Consider the following 18978-nt stretch of genomic DNA (forward strand, 5'->3'; position numbering starts at 1 on the left):
GTGGGGGATTCATGCTTCACTGCGGCATGGTATCTCAGTTGGCTAGCACTATAAAACCAGCCTAAGTCTGGGCTAGTACAAGCAGCCGCATATACACATACACATGCAGGCACTTCGTCATATGAGCGAAATATTCTCCAGCATGACGTTAAACCCAATTTCACCTCATCTCAATTTCCACAAATGTATTTATCATATTTCCGATGTCCTTTGCTGGGATATTACTGAAATATGGCAAAAAGAGTCATATTAATGTAGCTACTCACTGTGATAAGATTACCTTGATCACAACTGCCTTGTATAAGAGTTCCTTATTTCCCCTGTCCTTGAATTTGCACCCAGATATCTATGCTGCACATGAGAGTCAACTCAGTAGATTGGATGGTCTGTGTAGATACCTTTTTTCATTGTGAGGTTATCTTGAATAGATGTCGATTTTGTTTCTACAACTGAAACAAGTCATTCAGAACAACATCAACATATCAACCATTGATGAATTTCTCTTATTCAGGAATTATCAGGTTGTTTATTTTTTTGTTTTAAAAAATGAATAAAAAAAAACACTGCATGTTGAGCAGGGTTTTTGGTGACAGAATGAATTGTGTGTATATCGTGATGGCATATATCACAAAGGTGACCATGTTACAAAATCCAAGAATTCCATGGAAATTATGACCCCTGTGTATGTCCAATGACGAGCTTGATTACAGATATATGTGCCAGGATACTGCACAAATAGAAATATGACATCTTTAGTAACAAGGTTAAGTTTCATAATACAGTGGCATGTCCACAATGGTACCTGAGGTGGCAAAGGTGGTCCAACCAATCAATAATCAGGCCTGTGAAGATCCGGGCAGAATTGGTCTCAAGCAACACATGTCAAGAAGAGGCGACCAACAGGATCGGGTGGTCAGATCCCTGACTTGGTTGACACGTGTCATATCCCTGTTGCATAGATGGTTAGTCACTGGATTCTTGAGTCCAGAATAGATTATTTACAGACCACCATCAAATGGCTAGAATGTCGCTGAGTGCAGTGTTAAACAACACACAACCAAAGACACAAGCACCCAGTATCAGCATTTAAATGGCTGCTTGTTCCTCGCAATGTCTTGGAATGTAGTATCATGATACGTATCATAACTTGACCTCAGTATCGAGATGCGTATCATATTGTGACCTCAGTATCAAAATACGTATCCTATTGTGACCTCAATAACGAGATACGTATCGTATGTTGAGGCAACTGTATCGAAATACATATCGTATGGTGACCATAGTATCTATACACGAAACGTGGTGACCTCAGTATCGCGTGAACCCAGTATAGAAATACGTATCGTAACCTCGGTATCGAGATATATATCGTATGGTGACGCAACTGTATCGAAATATGTATTGTATTGTGACCTCAGTATTGATAAATGTATCGTATTGTGACCTCAGTATCAATATACATATCATACTGTGACCTCAGTATGGAGATACGTATCCTATGGTGAGGCAGCTATAGAAATACATATCGTATCGTGACCTCAGTATCGATACACGTATTGTATTGTGACCTCTGTGTCCTCATATGGTGAGGCGACTGTATAGAAATACGTATTGTATCGTGACCTCACTATCGATATACATATTGTACTGTGACCTCAGTATGGAGATACGTATCCTATGGTGAGGCAATTGTATAGAAATAAGTATCATATTGAGACCACATTATCGATATACGTATCGTATCGTGACCTCAGTATCGATATACATATCATACTGTGACCTCAGTATGGAGATACGTATCCTATGGTGAGGCAACTGTATAGAAATACATATCGTATCGTGACCTCAGTATCGATATACGTATTGTATTGTGACCTCAGTGTCCAAATACGTATCCTATTGTGACTTTAGTATCGATATACCTATTGAACTGTGACCTCAGTATCGAGATACGTATCGTATGTTGAGGCAACTGTATCAAAATACTTATCGTATGGTGACCTTAGTATCTATACACGTATCGTATCCCAGTATAGAAATACGTATCGTAACCTCAGTATCGAGATACATATCGTATGGTGATGCAGCTGTATCGAAATATGTATTGTATAGTGACCTCAGTATCGATATATGTATTGTATTGTGACCTCAGTATCAATATACATATCATACTGTGACCTCAGTATTGAGATACGTATCCTATGGTGAGGCAACTGTATAGAAAAACATATCGTATCGTGACCTCAGTATCGATATATGTATCGTATTGTGAACTCAGTATCGATATACATATCGTACTGTGACCTCAGTATCAATATACGTATTGTATTGTGACCTCAGTATCCAAATACGTATCTTATTGTGACTTCAGTATCGATATACATATTGTACCGTGACGTCAGTATGGAGATACGTATCGTATGGTGAGGCGACTGTATAAAAATACGTATCGTATCGTGACCTCACTATCGATATACATATTGTACTGTGACCTCAGTATGGAGATACGTATCCTATTGTGAGGCAATTGTATAGAAATAAGTATCGTATTGTGACCACATTATCGATATGCGTATCGTATTGTGACCTCAGTATCGATATACATATTGTACTGTGACCTCAGTATGGAGATACGTATCCTATTGTGAGGCAATTGTATAGAAATAAGTATCGTATTGTGACCACATTATCGATATACGTATCGTATTGTGACCTCAGTATCGATATACATATCGTACTGTGACCTCAGTATGGAGACACATATCCTATGGTGAGGCAACTGTATAGAAATACGTATCGTATTGTGACCGCAGTATCGATATATGTATCGTATTGTGAACTCAGTATCAATATACATATTGTATTGTGACCTCAGTATCCAAATACGAATCCTATTGTGACTTCAGTATCGATATACATATTGTACTGTGACCTCAGTGTGGAGATACGTATCGTATGGTGAGGCAACTGTATAGAAATACATATCGTATCGTGACCTCAGTATCGATATACATATCATATCTTGACCACAGTATCGATATACATATCGTACTGTGACCTCAGTATGGAGATACGTATCCTATTGTGAGGCAATTGTATAGAAATAAGTATCGTATTGTGACCACATTATCGATATACGTATCGTATGGTGATGCAGCTGTATCGATATACGTATCGTATGGTGATGCAGCTGTATCGATATACGTATCGTATGGTGATGCAGCTGTATCGATATACGTATCGTATGGTGATGCAGCTGTATCGATATACGTATCCTATGGTGAGGCAACTGTATAGAAATACGTATCGTATCATGACCACAGTATCGAGATACGTATCGTACGGTGATGCAGCTGTATCGAGACATCCCGAAAAGCAAGTCAACTTGTGAGGAAGGACGTGGCGACCAGTGCAGTGAAGGTTCGTCCAAGACCAGGAAAACCGAGGAAGACCAATCATTGATATGATTCGTTCGGCAAAATACATTCCCATGCCCTTATTGCCCTATGCCGAAAAACTGGAGAGTGGATGGTTCTTGATCAACGCTCATGTGTATTTCGTGCTATTTGATGTCTGCAAGCTCAGATTACAATTCAGAGTCTTTATTCCAACTACACTACATAAGGATACAAATTTTGAGCGCACATACTATATAACAAGTTATATGATAACTGCAATGGAACTGAAATAAAATCATGATGAATGAACATTCCCCTTTAGAAATGTTGCAGGATTCTACAGTTTTTCTCAAGATTGGGGCAGATGATGTCATGGAGCGGCACGGTGGCAGCTGGACACATCCTTTTCACTGTTTATATTATTAATGGGAATCGGACTTTCCTTTACTGCAACTTTCTATACATGCATAAAACCTTTATCAAATCATACTCGGGTGGCGGTGTGGTATGCGTGTGTGTTAGCCTAATAGTTAAAGCGTTCGTTCGTCGCGAAGAAAAAACAGGTTTATGGAGTTTCATTCCACATAGTATGTGCATTGTGTGATGCCCATTTATAGTGTCCCCGTCGTGATATTGCTTGATTATTGCTAAAAGCGGCGTAAAACTAAACTCACTCACTCCACGCACGGGTACGCTGGATTGTGCTGCCCTCCGCCATGCCATCACTGAATGATTACTAAGAGCTGCGTAAAAACATACTAACTCTACTAAATTCTACATGTGTCCCTCCACACTCAATTCAACACCCGATTATAGGTTCGAATCCCAGATCATATGATCTTGTTTTGTAATCGCCACACACCAGTAACCTCCTAACACCTGCACCATAAATAAGGTTCTTCTCCACTTCCTCCCATGAGATGGTGTAACTGACGCTAGGTCGAGTTTCTTCTGTGTCAACTTCATGGAGTCTCATGTTTCTTCAGCGCTCCAGAGTGACTGAATTTTCGAGCACACTGAAAATATTGTGATCCGGTGTGACACCTGAAATGGGTCTGCAGATTTTCTTTCGCAGGAGACGCCTTCTGTCACGCCTGACAATCGAAAGGTTTCTGGGGCAGAGTGTACCTTCATATGTGTGTTGAAGGTGTGTTTCAGACGAAATATCTTGTCACACACGGGACAAGTTAAGGCCTTGACCATGTCGACGTCAATGTGCACGACCATGTGTATTTTTAAGTAGGCCGCTGTTGAGAAACACTTGCAGCAGTATCCACATACAAAAGCTTTGTCGTCAGCGTGAACATAAACATGGCGATTTAACTGAGCGGCGGAGGTGAAGGTCTTGTCACACTGGAGACATTCGTATGCATGTATCCCGGTATGAGACTCCAAATGTTCTGTCAGGCGGGAACACTGAGTATACGTCCGCTCACATAACCCACAACCAAACACAGAATCTCCCTTCTTGTATCCTATATGTGCACGAATGTGTTTGTACAGGTCCCCTGTGCTGTTAAACGTCTCCTCACAGATCCCACATCTGAAACATTCCTTTTCGTGTATCAACTTGTGTTTGCCCAGAACATCTTCATCAGCGAAACTCTTGTTGCAAAGCTCACACACAGGCAAAACCTCTTTATGGTGTGATGCTTTATGTTTATCACATGCAGCTTTAGATTCGAAAGTCTTTGAACAGTTATCACACTTGTAGGTCGTCAGTTCCGGGTGCATTTTCATGTGTTCCTTCAGGTTCCGGGAAACTGCGAATCTGTTCTCGCACACAGGGCACTGGTATGGCTTTCCATCTGTGTGGCGCTTTGAGTGTTTCTGAAGGTTGCTCTTTAGTTTATACGCCTGATCACATACATCACACTTGAATGGTCTGGCGTCATTGTGTCTGACCATGTGACTCTTCACACCCGACTTCTGGGAGAATCTTTTCGCACAAAGTTCACATCCATATGGCTTCTCCCCAGTGTGGACTCGCAAGTGAACTATCAATTCCGCGGGGTTACGAAATGATTTCTTACATACTTCGCAGTTGTAGACTTTGGGTTTAACCTCTCCTCTTTCCGACTTTGGTTCCATTTCCAGTTCCGTACGCCTGCATGGAAATATGGTATCTGTATATGTGGACGAGTGAAATCAAGCCGATTCTCACCATTGCATACATTTATATAAAATATACATACATATTATATCTTATTCATAAATAGGATTACTGACATAATAAATTCAATACAATGTTAGTCGTGTATTTGTCTTGATTGTTTTATAAGAAATATATGCATGAAAAACTGGTGTTTGTATGTCAGTGGTCATACTTATATTACGATCGTATAGTGTGAGCCCTCTTAATGACTAAGAAGTGGAGTCAGAGTGGTAAAACCGTTTATTGGTTCTCACTCTTTCTTCATATGATATATTTCTGTTTAAAGTGGCCATAAACCAAAACCAATACACATTTTGCTGATAAAATTCTTAGCCACGTTATTATTTCAAAATTACAGATTTCCAAACGAAACGATATTTATTCATCAGTATACTTTTTGCGTGAAATGAAATGGAATTTAGAAGCTGGTGTGATGAACAAAGGAGATACTTCCACAGATATACAACTTCTTTATTATAATATAAGAAACATAAGCATGAAATGAGGATCGTAAACGGTTGTTAGCCTTACAGAAGCGCCACTGAAGAGCGGGAGGCAAGCAGCGATATAACGAGACAGCGAGCGCGCTATACTGCGATAATTGCTCCCCGTCATCGCAGGCGGGCTGCGCCCGGTAAAACTGCATTCTTGACAACTGTTGCAAATCCATAAAACTATCTTCCTTGTTCATCATCGTTCCTAGAAGACACACTATCGTGAAAAATCTCAATCCAACTTACCGTCGAGGCTGCGAAAAAGACTGTTTTGTTTCTGATGACCCAAGTTGAGGACATTTGTTCTGATACGAAATAACCAGCATTTATAGCATTTGTTCAAGCGCGTAACACGACTGAGAGAGTAGCCAGCTTATAAATTGTTGTAGAAATAAGTCTGTATTCTTCACCAAAACAACGGCTCCAGCAACTTGTGAGTTACATTGGTTTTTGAGCTGTTTTGACGTCAGCTTGGAAGTACATCAGCGGCCTGTGCCTCGTGAATCACAACCATCCGCTCGGGCATTCACTGTGGCCTGGATCGAGAGTGCCCGCCTTGACAGGACCTATTGTATAGAGCACTGATCCAGAGCGATTAATGTTTCGCGCCAACAATCTAATCCCGTCCACAAGCTGCCAGGTACTGAGTTCCTGCTCCCCCGACCGTGACGGTCACGTGGACTAGGCAGCTGTCACGAAACACGAATCGCTCTAGACCAGTGCGCAATATTCCAACAAAACGTCATGAGTCTGTACATTATCGAGTCTGATCCAGACAAGCCAGTGATTAATATCATGAACACCGAGCTACGCATTTCTGACACCATGACATGCATTAATGAAGATAGTACGTCTTGACCACCCGATCCCATTGGGCCGTTAGTCGCCTCTAATGACCTGTGTTTATCTCTGAACACCAAGTCTAACCCGGACTCTTCAGAGGGACTGAAACTGATTTTCGCTTCTGTGGAATACACATACCAAGAACTGGTGGATCAGTACTTGTCGCAGTAATCATTTACGACCATATATTTAATTGATAAATGTGAGGGTGTCTCTGTTTTGGCCCGGTGAAGATCCGGGCTAGAATTGGTCTTTAGTAATTCATGCTTGTCGTAAGAGTTTTCTAAGGGGATCGGGTGGTCAGGCTCACTGACTTGGCTGACACATGTCATCGTATTCCAATTGCAAAAATCGATGTTCTTGCTGTTGATGACTGGATTGTCTGGTCCAGAATGTGCGTATAGGGCCAGTCTCTGATATATCTGACAATGGAATTATTCTACCGAATCTTCACGGACTTTTTAACCCAGGTCCATTTATTACTGCTTAAACTGGTGTTATCATGGATATTTGATAAAGAATCAGTCGCATGATATGTTTGGAATTGTAAAGTCGATTTCTTGTGATTGTGGAAAGAGTTTAAACGCGCTTATTAAACATGATATTATTCACACAAGTGAAACCGGAATTGTAATTTAATATAAATGATATCTATCTCTGTATATGAAACATTATATAATCGCATATGAAATGTACCACGTGCATTCCACTGCGAACATTTGAATGAGACTTATCTTGACTTGTGCTTTTTCGTGTCAGTTACATTTTATGACACGTTCTGGAACACCGAAGTTAGGAGTCGGTATGAGAGACACGCAATGTCATGTTCATGTTAATAGTATGTAGGTCTGTAGGGCAACCTAGTGGTTAAAGCGTTCGCCCTTACGCCGAGGATCCGGGTTCGATTCCAAACATTGGTACACCGTGTGAAGCCTATTTCCGGTCTCGCCCGTAGTGATATTGCTCGAATATTGCTAACAGCGGCTTAAAACTATACTCAGCCACACACTCACTAATACTGTCTGTCAATTACCCCTCACATAAGGTCATGATGTGTATTTCATTAAACCGTATTGTGATTCAGATATGAAAGTTTTCCTCATGTTATGTGGACACAGTTCACGTGTCATCTTACTAGCTGCTGGGGCGGTGGGGTAGCCTAGTGGTTAAAGCGTTGGCTTGTCACGCCGAAGACCCGGGTTCGAATCCCCACAGGGGTACAATGTGTGCAGCCCATTTCTGGTGTCCCCCGCCGTGATGTTGCTGGAATATTGCTAAAAGCGGCGTAAAACCAAATTCAGTCAGTCTTACTAGCTGCTTCCAGCTGACTGACTCTCACAGCGAGTAGTACACAGTGGAATCCAGCCCCCTTCCCCTTCTCTGACACAGCTATAGGTGAAGCAAGTAGAAATGGCAGTAATTGGGCAAACGTTTTTTTCCATCTTCCCCAAAGTAATAACAGGTGACCGAGTAACACTTGAAGACCACAAACGTACCGTATATTGTTATCGTTTCAAACACCAAGTCAGCCCAGTTCCATGTCTCAGCCTGGTGAAGACAGGACAGTGTGGTGTCATGTCAGACGTGTTGTTATCAGGGTGCACCCGATACGGCGTCTCGCCACTTGTTGATAATATGGGCATGCAATCAGATGGTGAAAGCCTAGATCCGTTTCAAATGGTTCTTAGATGTTCAGTTTAAGCAGAACCAGAATCAGAACAGTTACGTAAACCGTCTAAATAAATCGAACAACAAGCGTTCAAAATCGTTAAAAATTTAATGTTCTGGCATCATTAATCATGTACTATTCATGCAAATACCGTAACTAATTTAAATAGCAAGTGATAATACCTAGTCCGTGTCCTTTGTAAGCATTTCCAGAAGCCATGCATCTTCAGAATGAACAGACATAATAAATAGTTTACAATCATGCAGTGGTATCACTAGAGTATACAATCAATGTATCCGTCAGTAATTATTAACAGGTACATTTTAAACCCTGCCACACATTACTATTTTACAGAACATCAATGTTTCTAGGGACACAAGAACTGTTATCCTCAAAGCCGGACTTTCTTCCACTGTTATTTCCCAACTATTCCAGGGGTGGACTCGAGCTCCAGTTCACATAAGAAAAACTCGGTGTCGTGGCATTCATTGTCATCCCACGTGTACCCTCCTTTCTTGTACATGAGACAGTGCTGGTGACCGTTGTCATTATTGGGTTCTCCAGGTAGCCACCAGGTATTGGCGATCCGGGTATTTTGAAATCCCCACTGCCAGTCGTCCTGTACCAGGTATGTCAACCCACCGATCCAGATACCATCAGTTTTAATAGTAGAATCTTCTCGTTTGAGATAGCCTTCCACAAAGGAGTGTTCCGAGGCATCTTCCACGTAGGCCAGGTGGGAGCCTATAGCCTGACAGTACACGGCTGCCTCCGCCCACGATGCTTGCACACGGATGAGGCTGTAGCAGGAGTTGTCGTGGTGCAGGAAGCCGCTTGGACAGGACTGACACCAAACCACACCCGTGGCTGTAGCCAAGATGAGGGTCACAGTTACACCAAGCAGCTTGAACATGACTGTGTTTGGAACGATACTTCGAGAAGTTGTGTGTAACGTTGATTGGAACGTATTGGTGTTTGTCACTTCCCACGCCTTTATCTGGACAGGTTATCTCAGAGAAGACAGTACAGTAACAAAGTAGACAAAAACTCGTTGAACATTGCACCAACATGTCTGTTATCGAAAGGTGACCGAGTATATATATTCATGTCCTCTCCTGATTACAGGAGAGCAACATCACAACTAATTGTATAATATCAGAAATCCTTGTCATTTACGTTGTCCAGATATGATAGATCGTGATGCTCATTTTTGCATGCCCTTGTGAGTTATTTTTTTTCTCGCTGATTGGATAAAACAACATAACATCTAGATATATCATATAATTGGTGGGTGGTTGGGCAGGATAAAGCCAACGGATAAGTGCGGTATCCGTTGAGGTCATATACGGATACAGGTGTAAATATGAGAGGTCAGTTAGAAACTACTTTCAAAGTTTAGACATACACCCGTGCCAAACGAGGTCTGTGAACTGGGTTCCGGGCTTGTTTCAAAGGTGACCTGGTGAAGACAGGACAGTGTGGTGTCATGTCAGACGTGTTGTTATCAGGGTGCACCTGATACGGCGTCTCGCCACTTGTTGATAATATGGGCATGCAATCATATGGTGAAAGCCTAGATCCGTTTCAAATGGTTCTTAGATGGTCAGTTTAAGCAGAACCAGAATCAGAACAGTTAGGTAAACCGACTAAATAAATCGAACAACAAGCGTTCAAAATCGTTAAAAATTTAATGTTCTGGCATCATTAATCATGTACTATTCATGCAAATACCGTAGCTAATTTAAATAGCAAGTGATAATACCTAGTCCGTGTCCTTTGTAAGCATTTCCAGAAGCCATGCATCTTCAGAATGAACAGACATAATAAATATTTTACAATCATGCAGTGGCATCACTAGAGTATACAATCAATGTATCCGTCAGTAATTATTAACAGGTACATTTTAAACCCTGCCACACATTACTATTTTACAGAACATCAATGTTTCTAGGGACACAAGAACTGTTATCCTCAAAGCCGGACTTTCTTCTACTGTTATTTCCCAACTATTCCAGGGCTGGACTCGAGCTCCAGTTCACATAAGAAAAACTCGGTGTCCTGGCATTCATTGTCATCCCACGTGTACCCTCCTTTCTTGTACATGAGACAGTGCTGGTGACCGTTGTCATTATTGGGTTCTCCAGGTAGCCACCAGGTATTGGCGATCCGGGTATTTTGAAATCCCCACTGCCAGTCGTCCTGTACCAGGTATGTCAACCCACCGATCCAGATACCATCAGTTTTAATAGTAGAATCTTCTCGTTTGAGATAGCCTTCCACAAAGGAGTGTTCCGAGGCATCTTCCACGTAGGCCAGGTGGGAGCCTATAGCCTGACAGTACACGGCTGCCTCCGCCCACGATGCTTGCACACGGATGAGGCTGTAGCAGGAGTTGTCGTGGTGCAGGAAGCCGCTTGGACAGGACTGACACCAAACCACACCCGTGGCTGTAGCCAAGATGAGGGTCACAGTTACACCAAGCAGCTTGAACATGACTGTGTGTTTGGAACGATACTTCGAGAAGTTGTGTGTAACGTTGATTGGAACGTATTGGTGTTTGTCACTTCCCACGCCTTTATCTGGACAGGTTATCTCAGAGAAGACAGTACAGTAACAAAGTAGACAAAAACTCGTTGAACATTGCACCAGCATGTCTGTTATCGAAAGGTGACCGAGTATATATATTCATGTCCTCTCCTGATTACAGGAGAGCAACATCACAACTAATTGTATAATATCAGAAATCCTTGTCATCTGCGTTGTCCAGATATGATAGATCGTGATGCTCATTTTTGCATGCCCTCGTGAGTTATTTTTTTTCACCCTGAGTGGATAAAACAACATAACATTTAGATTTATCATATAATTGGTGGATGGTTGGGCAGGATAAAGCCAACGGATAAGTGCGGTATCCGTTGAGGTCATATACGGATACAGGTGTAAATATGAGAGGTCAGTTAGAAACTACTTTTAAAGTTTACACATACACCCGTGCCAAACGAAGTCTGTGAACTGGGTTCCGGGCTTGTTTCAAAGGTGACATGCGCTTCAATACGCCCGTCAAGATAATGGGTTTACCATAGATTCATCATGCTGTTGGGACTCCTGTACCCTGTGTGGACTAGAGTCAACTGCAACACGTCAAACATTGATGTGAGGAAAATTAGGGTGTTACGTCGCGTGCAAGATTATTTCAGGAGAGAATGTGCATAATCTCATGTACGTCTGCAGGTACTTCACCTGTTTTATAGACCACCGGGGTTTCTACAGTTTCGCATGAATAACCCCTCAGGCACCAACTAGTGCTGATGAGGTGAGGTGAGGTGAAATTGGGTTTAACGTCGTGCTTGAGAATATTTCGCTCATATGACGACGTGCATGCGTGTGTATGTGTATGTGCGGCTGCTTGTACTAGCCCAGACTTAGGCTGGTTTTATAGTGCTAGCCCACCGAGATACCATGCCGCTGTACCCCACTCAGACACATTATACTGACTCCGAGCCGACCAGTCCTTGTTGTAGCCATTAATGCCGAGCGCCAGGCAGGAACCAACAAGTACCATATTTTAACGTATTTTGGTATGACGCGGTCGGGGATCGAACCCGCGACCCTTCCGCTCTCCGGGCGGGCGCTCTAACCACTACACCACGGAGGTGGTGTTTGGATGAATCCTGACAGATCGTTACACAGTCTTATCAGAGAGTACAGCAGCATTTCCAACAAGGGGTTGTTGCAACCGAATACACAAAGACGGCAGCAAAGACGTCGGTTGACAACCGAAGAATTTTGCAGATCGCTTCAAACGAGGTAAACATAACGTCACATCACAAACGCCTTCGGTGCTAGCCAAAGTGTGATCAGAAGGACAAAATACTTCAATCTGAAACCAACAGGTAATCTTACATATTTCACAGAAACTATAATTAGTGTTTATGTCCCCTGTGATTAAGTGATTACAACATAAGTCCTCAAATGACTAGCGCAATTGATAGCTTAAAACGTAGGCCAAACGTAGAGGAAGCCCTTGCCCAAATAAGGGATGAGGAAATTCACTACCCAGACTATGACGCTGACAACGATGATATGGTTGGTTTAATGATTAATAGCTTGAATAGATTGTTAATTATGAGGCCAGTCTTTTCTTAATACTACTGGTTATGGCCCATCCATTTGGTTGGCCCAAATATATAGAAATACCAAAGTACAGAAAGCTTTACAGACAAATCAAGTACTGTCCATGAGGTATAACAAACGACCTTTTTCAGACAAACTTGTCTGACATTAAGTAATGTAGTAATTATCACATTTGTAGTGAATTGTATTGGTATATCAAATAATCATATAAGGAGTAATCTATGTGTAATCAAGCTATTACCACTCATTGAATGCTACAAATGTTTTATCAATTCAGCTGGAACAATGTTAATATAGCTGTGATATATTTAATTTAAATGTCCATGCCATAGACGATGAAGCAACTCGAGATGAAACATTAAAATTTTGTTAATATCTGAATGTTGTATGTTATTCAATGTAATTATCGTTGTGTTCATTGTAATGCCTGCATTCGGATTAGCTTAACTGGTCACGTGTTATTGCATTCATTTCCCAATGAATTGCTTTCCTCACTACGGACTACCGGGGAATTCAATTTACAGTCGAGCGAATTCTGTTTCTGCTTAACTGCACCATCAGGACAACAGGTATGCCGTCATTGATGTATACCCCGGATCGTCCAAACCATCCTCCGAGAATCAAGGCTGATTTGGAATGAAATAATTCCCACATGTCCTGGATACGTTCAAGGCCAGGAGGCTCGCTATCCTGGGTGATAAACACTTTCTGCCTTCGGGTCGCATTTTCTAACTCGTAATTACCCAGCTGTGTCTCATGTTCGGGGAACAAATGTTTGAACCGACGTGAAGAAGCACTTACTGTAATAATAGCTGTACTTAAGCAAGAAGGATTAGAAGGGTTTAAAACGTACTTCTACAATGTAACAATTCACGATTCAAATGTTGTAGGTTACGACGACGATGTACCATTAACTAAAAAGGAATGCAGAATTGGGAGTTTCCTGACTAAATTGTCAGAAAGTAACAAATAATTCCTCCAGAATTGATTTCAGATGTTAAATGGTGAGGTAGAGAGGTGCAAGGATTTTATGGAAAAGATTATCAAATCTTATTGTCAAATCAGTAGAACCTGTGCAATTAAATGCTTTTATCTTCCAAAGATTGTTTACATAACAAGAAGTTATCAGTTTTGTTATTCAAAGTGTTTCGTTTGAAATGTACTTGATGTACCATCATGTTAGATTGAAATTCGGACACTTTAGTTTGCCCATGTGAGATTTGTTCCATGAATGCTTCAGTGGACTATTCAGTCCAAGAGCCCGAGGGTGATTTTTGTACCGAGAGAGGCCAAAATGTTTGAACATGTATTCTGATGTAAAATTGCCTCACGAATCCAAAAATTTCAGTCTTACAAATCAAAGCTGTGGCTTTAGCCCACTAGGGGGCGTTGAAGCGATGACTCAGCATTTTCTTTAGGTATACTGCTGCATCCTTTTAAATGCCATTTCCCAACTACAAATACTCAGTATTTCACCCAAACTGGTTGCAATGTAAAGAAGAAAGATAAATGTGTAATTTCACAAAATAAAATGTTTAACAGTGTGGTATGTAGAGTAATGACATATTGTTTTTCTTCGTAGATTTACAATTTTTTGGTCATTTTCCCACCTGAAGTTCAGTGTAATGAAACTAAAGTATAATATAATACAGTATTTAAGGCTTTTAATTATGTAAAAATGTGTAAGGAATTCAAATATATCAACAAAATGCATATGTCACTCAGGGTAAGTGTTTTATCTAAGATAAAGAGTGTAAGGGTAATTCTATAAAATCACTCAAGGGGAGATAACTCTGTAAAATGTGGTTTTCAGAAAGAGATATAACTTGCTTTTTAGTCTATTTTCTTGCAGTTGGACATATATTTAAAGAGTAATTAATCACCAACATTTCTTCATGTTACAAAACAGCTCATCAGGCCAGTAAATCATGCATGCATGCACGCACAGACGTGCGCGCACACACATGTAATAGTTTTTAAATTATTAAAGGTCACATGCAACGTAAAACACAACTTTGCAGATTCTGATACCTTTCGGTATGGACTTACCAAAACAAAGCGTCAAAAATGCAAATTCAACTTATGAAGTTAAAAAATAACGCGAAGAAAAAAACCGCGAGAAATCAGTGTTCAAACGTTTCACTAATTTTCCCCCGACTTTTCTGGGGAAAACGGGTTTCAACAGCTGGGCTGCGCTCATAGCACGTGCGCAGTGAAATAGGTTCGCGCAGCTTGGAAGCGGGTTGTAGGGTGAATACTCGGTGAAGGCTTTGGTGTGAGCTATTTTTCTAATGTTTTGTTGATATCTCACAGGCGCGAGCTTTTTATATGATATGACAGTAAATTAACTGTTTATATTATTTCATTTGTCTATTTCACCACACGTTCATCTTACCGAGTCACTTTCTCAGTTCGATACTTAAAAGCAATGTCATTATTTAGCGTTGTACAGAATTTCTAACTGTGATATAGATATGTCGTTGTCACAGACAAAACTCAATGTCTTGTTTTATTGACACCTGTGTGTCTGCCTGCCTGTCTGACAATATTCAATACACAGCTGCTATCACTGACCACATGCAATTTGAACTTAACACCAATCAGGCTATACACCATAAACAAAATGCATTGATTTATGGCCCGAGTTCGGTCTCTGTCACATTATGTAATTACACAGACAGGCAGGTGTGATACTTGAACACATGACATGTTGGTGTCCTCCCATTACGCAGACAGCCAGTTCGCAGACACCTTAAAACAACAATATTTACGGTTCAGTGAACAGATTATCTACTACCTGATACCTACATATTATAATGGAATAGTCCAAATAAGAAACACAGGAACAAACTGAAGCTATATTATTTAATTTGAAAGATGGACGAAAAGATTTTTATTGCTGCAATATAAAAAGAGTTTATTTTTATAAACATTTCGGTTTATCCTTCTAGTCTAACGGGAATCGGCATCATCATATTGAAAACATAAGCTTAGCTATTAGAAATTGCGACACTGTTCTATCATATAAATGAAATAAAGACAAATGTGAACCTAAATATTATTCATATGGACTAAAGAAGTTATATGTTTTGCACACAATATTAATATATATATATATATATATATATATATGAGACGAGTGCACTTAATTACGATTTATTTAGAATTGATATTTAAAATATGACGCATCATGTCAATATGGCCATGGATGTGAGAATATTTTTCAATTACTTACTTGAATGTCCATTGTATACTACTCAAAGACATAAACTGTTACAATATTTAGAAAGAATTGTTAAAATTAGAACACTGATTGGTATTAATTGTATCTTACATGGCAATGCAGGTGTCTCATTTACTGCAAATCAGAATGTTTTCAAATATGTACATATCTATATCTCTCCAAACAAAACGTTTTCTCAGTTAACTTCTGTTGTACATATGCTATTATTGGGAGGGGTCTTTTCTATCAATAAACACAATCAAACCTCTCAGTGACAAACCTGTTTTTATATTCGATAGTAATTGATAGTAAAATTTTGAGAAGAGAAATCATTTATCATTTAATCACAACAAAGTTCTATTTACAATCAAACTTCTCAGTAACGAGCCTGTTTCAGACTCACCCTGCTCTACTCACTAGACAGTGGACTGTTCCATTATACCCGTAGGTGTTAACCTAATTAACCTTCTAGTTCAGTGTCTGTCAATTGGGTGTCTGTCAAATGGGTGTCTGTCAATTGGGAGATAACCGACATGTTATGATGTCTGTTGATTGCAAAATGTTATACACAAAAAATGAGCCTGTATTTACAAACCCAACATCTCTATATATACACACACAATGAGCCGTGAAGGCATCTGCAAGTGAACCAGTCGTTACACTTGAGTGCACACCCACCCGCTCTGACTGGGTTTGGTATCCCGGCTCCTTCGTTTCTTGGGAAGTAAACCGAAGTACACAATTTTGCACTTTTGATTTGCGATTGTACGCTTATAATTTTGTTTATACGTTTTTTCATTACCAGCAATGTATATTATATGTCATGAATAAGTGATAATTGTGTTTTAATTATGTTTGATTTTTTGGTTGCATGTGACCTTTAAACTAATTCTGACAACTCACATTGAGATTTTGCTATTTCTGACAAAATGCAAGGGATACCTCATCATGGATCATACTCATCGTCAGTAGGAGAGTCACTGTCATCTTCTCCAGCCTCAACCTCATCTGATTCTTCAGGGTCTGGAAATGTGCTACTCATTTGTTTTGTGACACATGTAGGTACCTGTAGTCCTTCGTACCATACAAGTTGAAAAGTTCCATCCTCCAACTTCCATCCATTTCCTTCTGGTTTGAACTTCAATGGATCACAGAGATGAGGTGAGGTGAGGTGAGGTGAAATTGGGTTTATCGTCGTGCTTGAGAATATTTCGCTCATATGACGACACAGAGATGAGCATTCTTCCACATACTTGAAACATTTTTTTTTAAAATATTTTTTATACTAACGATACTTGACAAGGAGGAAATACAGCAGCATCTGTTCCTTTGATTTTGTCTAAAGGACCACGGCCTGGTGCTGGAGTGTATCTTTGTTTGAACAAACCTATAGCGCACATTATCGACACTGGACAGGCTTGGTTTTGTATACAACGCACATACAAATTGTTCACATCCTGAAGCAACATGTGAAGGTACCTCCTGTGTTTCCTAGACATGTAAAGGCAGCCTGAAATGCAACAGAGGATTCCAGAAGTTGAAGTGGGTGCACTTTCCTTTCGAACGAAAGCTGAAGTATAGTCACATCCAGTAAATGCATGAAATGAAAGCAAGGAGTCAGACACTCCTTTCCCCAATGACCTTGAAATTGCATTAATGTTTATGTATCTCCTTGAATTGTTGCTGCTGTGACCTGTGTCCATCCAGATGTGAGCTCCATCAAGTCTTTGGATGTGATGAATCAAAAGTACAAGGATATCAGTGTCTGAGGCTCGCACTGATATGTGTGCTTTCTTCAAATCTTGGCAGATATTGTAGATATGAAAAATGATTCTTGTGTCTTCGCCTCTTCATGTGTACATCGAAGATGTGGAACAACAGTCCTCACCACAATTCCTGGTTAGCGGTAAACACATAACATGTATCTTCAAGAGAAAAAGTAGAGTGTTGTGGTGCCTAAATGTGACTATGTGTCACTCTCCATTCATCAGCCAAAAATCTCAAGAAGGATGACTTGAAACACGCAGAGTTCAATGCATTTTGTGAAGTTGGAAGGCTTGTTCTGACCTGGATCACTGACAACCGTGCCTTCTGCAGAAGCTCCACGTTTTCTTCGCTCAATGCCCTTTATTGATGGACTTGCATAAGTGTCACATACAAATTCTACTTGGGTTCCATATTTGCAGAGGATCTGTAGGATGAACTTGGCAATGTCTTCATATCTTGAAGGAAGGTTTGTAAGAGACTGGAGTAGGAACATTCCATCAATGACACACACGTGAATGTTATCTGGGAACTGAATGCCTGTTACCTTTTCTTCCAAACATCTCATCAGTTTTGACTTGTCAGTCTTGTTCATTGAACCATCCATTTGACCAAGTGAAAGTGGAAGAGGTGTAAGAGGGAACCTGAATACTTCAGCGAGATCAATTTCACTAGAAGAGGCAAGGTATAAAAGTCGACCAAACAAATCACGAGAACACTGAAGTTCTTTAAGTTTCTTGTCTTTGGTCTGATTGTTTGCCTTAAAAGCTCCAGCAGTGAAATTCTGCATCTTTCTTCTTGGGATTGGTTTTTCAAATCTGTCCTGGTCAGAAAAACAGCCATCTGAAAATTCATTGTACCATCTTTCACCTGTATGAATGCAGTTTACAAGTTCATCAGCAACATGTTCTGCTAGAGGTTTTCCCGTTGTTATATACTACATATGTGTGTTTGGATGAGCCATTGTGAAAGGGTTCAGGCAACTTTCAATTGCAGTAGCAAGACTTACAACATCTTCATGGTCCCATTTGATCCGTGCTGGTTTGCATTCCTTTGTGACATCTTCCTTGTCTATTAGATCTACAATCTGTAGAACCTCTCTTACCACTGCACTCCTCATTGCACGTGTTATCATCCATCGTCGTCTGGCGGATAGTGACTGAGTGAAGGATAAGATGCCTGTCTGTCTCGATGCAGCATCTGCATTCAGTCTGTTCCAGGGCCATATCCACTGGTACTCTTGCAAAAGGCTTGGTTGTTCTTTTGACTGAAAGTCCACCCTGTTCCAGGATTTGTCT

The 18978-nt window shown here is 40.5% G+C and overlaps 3 protein-coding genes across 3 annotated transcripts; all 3 read right to left on the reverse strand.

The window, feature by feature from the left end:
• Positions 1–4300: 4300 nt before the first annotated feature.
• Positions 4301–6596, reverse strand: LOC124283152 (zinc finger protein 16-like). Its single transcript, XM_046719180.1, has 2 exons — positions 6294–6596; positions 4301–5505 (listed from the first exon to the last, which is right to left on the reverse strand). The coding sequence occupies exons 1-2, from the start codon at positions 6371–6373 to the stop codon at positions 4371–4373; spliced, it is 1215 nt and encodes a 404-aa protein (XP_046575136.1). The 5' UTR covers positions 6374–6596; the 3' UTR covers positions 4301–4370.
• Positions 6597–8648: 2052 nt separating this feature from the next.
• On the reverse strand, positions 8649–9568 carry LOC124283126 (perlucin-like). Its single transcript, XM_046719157.1, has one exon. It carries the CDS (start codon positions 9470–9472, stop codon positions 8975–8977), a length of 498 nt encoding a protein of 165 aa, XP_046575113.1. The 5' UTR covers positions 9473–9568; the 3' UTR covers positions 8649–8974.
• A 660-nt stretch (positions 9569–10228) lies between these two features.
• LOC124283154 (perlucin-like) lies at positions 10229–11143 on the reverse strand. Its single transcript, XM_046719181.1, has one exon. The coding sequence runs from the start codon at positions 11050–11052 to the stop codon at positions 10555–10557; it is 498 nt and encodes a 165-aa protein (XP_046575137.1). The 5' UTR covers positions 11053–11143; the 3' UTR covers positions 10229–10554.
• Between the last annotated feature and the right edge of the window lie 7835 nt (positions 11144–18978).

Source organism: Haliotis rubra, unplaced genomic scaffold, assembly GCF_003918875.1.
Source record: "Haliotis rubra isolate DU_JTF1 unplaced genomic scaffold, ASM391887v1 Scf31, whole genome shotgun sequence".
In the NCBI taxonomy this organism is placed as follows: Eukaryota; Metazoa; Mollusca; class Gastropoda; order Lepetellida; family Haliotidae; genus Haliotis; species Haliotis rubra.

What these genes read in the sequence shown, in the direction of transcription:
- LOC124283126 (XM_046719157.1), bottom strand. Translation starts at nt 9,472, where the DNA reads ATGTTCAAGCTGCTTGGTGTAACTGTGACCCTCATCTTGGCTACAGCC.
- LOC124283152 (XM_046719180.1), bottom strand. Translation starts at nt 6,373, where the DNA reads ATGCTGGTTATTTCGTATCAGAACAAATGTCCTCAACTTGGGTCATCA. An exon ending in TCTTTTTCGCAGCCTCGACG is followed by an intron (nt 5,506 to 6,293) that starts GTAAGTTGGATT and finishes ATTTCCATGCAG; the next exon opens with GCGTACGGAACTGGAAATGG.
- LOC124283154 (XM_046719181.1), bottom strand. Translation starts at nt 11,052, where the DNA reads ATGTTCAAGCTGCTTGGTGTAACTGTGACCCTCATCTTGGCTACAGCC.